General features: G+C 54.5%; 1 protein-coding gene across 1 annotated transcript; it reads right to left on the reverse strand.

Moving 5' to 3' along the window:
• Positions 1–714: 714 nt before the first annotated feature.
• VOLCADRAFT_108729 (uncharacterized protein) lies at positions 715–1,389 on the reverse strand. Its single transcript, XM_002959684.1, has one exon. It carries the CDS (start codon positions 1,349–1,351, stop codon positions 1,034–1,036), a length of 318 nt encoding a protein of 105 aa, XP_002959730.1. The 5' UTR covers positions 1,352–1,389; the 3' UTR covers positions 715–1,033.
• Between the last annotated feature and the right edge of the window lie 67 nt (positions 1,390–1,456).

Raw genomic sequence — 1,456 nt, forward strand, 5'->3', positions numbered from 1 at the left:
GTTTGAGGATTTCAATAACAAGTGTGTACTCCAAGCGTGGCGGCGTTCTTGTGCTTGCACTCCTATGCCGTACGGACTGCCCTGCGAATCAAACGGGGGTCAAATGGCTGCACCGGGGCCGAGCCCCTTTTCGCTTTGAAAAGCCGCCCCCCTGTAATGTTGAACCTCTTGGAATTTCCCTGGTACGCTCCAGATTGGCGGGGAAGCAGTAGACCTTTTTGATGAAGATAACGCAGATTTTCTTTCATAGGGTGTCAGGCATTGGCCATTTCTTCCGTCTGCAGGAAAAATGGTTTCCAACACTGTGCACCTATGCAACCTGCTGTCACGTAACCTAAGCTGAATATGCATCAGCACCTGATGTGCAACCTCTAGTCGCTGCACCTATCGGAGCCCGTATTGCCCCATACACATTCACAATACATCCCCCAGCAGCCTGTCCCAGGGTGATGTCGCATGTTTGCAATATACTTACATTTATTACCCACACGGGAGGGGTCTGCAAATCCCAGCCCCGTGTATGTATTGCCCTTGCGGAGCTGCTCCCGTGATGATTGATTCAGATCACACAGTCACTACAGCTAGCTGGCGAGTATGTCCAGATGGCGCAATCCTATTACGGTTATTGACCATGTGGAATGGGAAGCGAGCGAGGCCCTTAGCTCATCACAGCATCGGAGTTCACACCGCGCCTGCTGTTGGTCAATCCCAGTTGGTGTCGTAACGTTACATGATTGGCTCGCAACAACCACGAGCGACATGGACCATATCCCTGATACCCGCACCAGTGCTTGCTTGCTAATGCTAACCCTTACCTTCAATGTGGCTTAATTAAGTAACAACAGAGCTTAGCACACAGGAATTCGCGGTCGTTTTGAGCCGTTTGCCTCCCCCAGTGTTCACCTTCCCAGCCACACACACACACACCAAGCAGAAGTCCGCATAGCATGCTGTACATGCGCCTGTGAGATCTTATGGTATGAGGATGCTGTGCCGGCTAATCCTACCTCGCTGTCCATCATGCCACAGCATGTCAGGGCATCACAACCAGCTCCCGGATCAGGTCAGCCGCTAGGCATGGACGGCGGACTATGAGCTGTCGCAGATCTTCTTCCCCCAACACCACGCTCTTCCTCTGCCGCAGCAGCCGCAGCTTGAGCTGTGGCACCAATGACGTCATGCCGTGCTGCTCCGCCCAGAGAAGATCCGAAAGCACTGATCCGGGGGTCACCGTCGCCAGCAGCCACTTCTGCAGCTGCCCCACGCAATCTTGTGGCATCAAAAGCCGATCCGCGAGCAGTACAGCAGGCCGCAGCAGCTCGTCTGGCATGTACAGCTCCCCCGTGTACATGTAGGCCAGCAGCCACTGGAATGCAGCCGGGTCGGCATCAGGCAACTTGACATCCTCAGCACCACTGTCTGCAAAGCCGCCTCCCGGCACCAGCAGCTTCTCGAA

This window comes from Volvox carteri (genome assembly GCF_000143455.1).
Source record: "Volvox carteri f. nagariensis unplaced genomic scaffold VOLCAscaffold_549, whole genome shotgun sequence".
NCBI classification, from domain to species: domain Eukaryota; kingdom Viridiplantae; phylum Chlorophyta; class Chlorophyceae; order Chlamydomonadales; family Volvocaceae; genus Volvox; species Volvox carteri.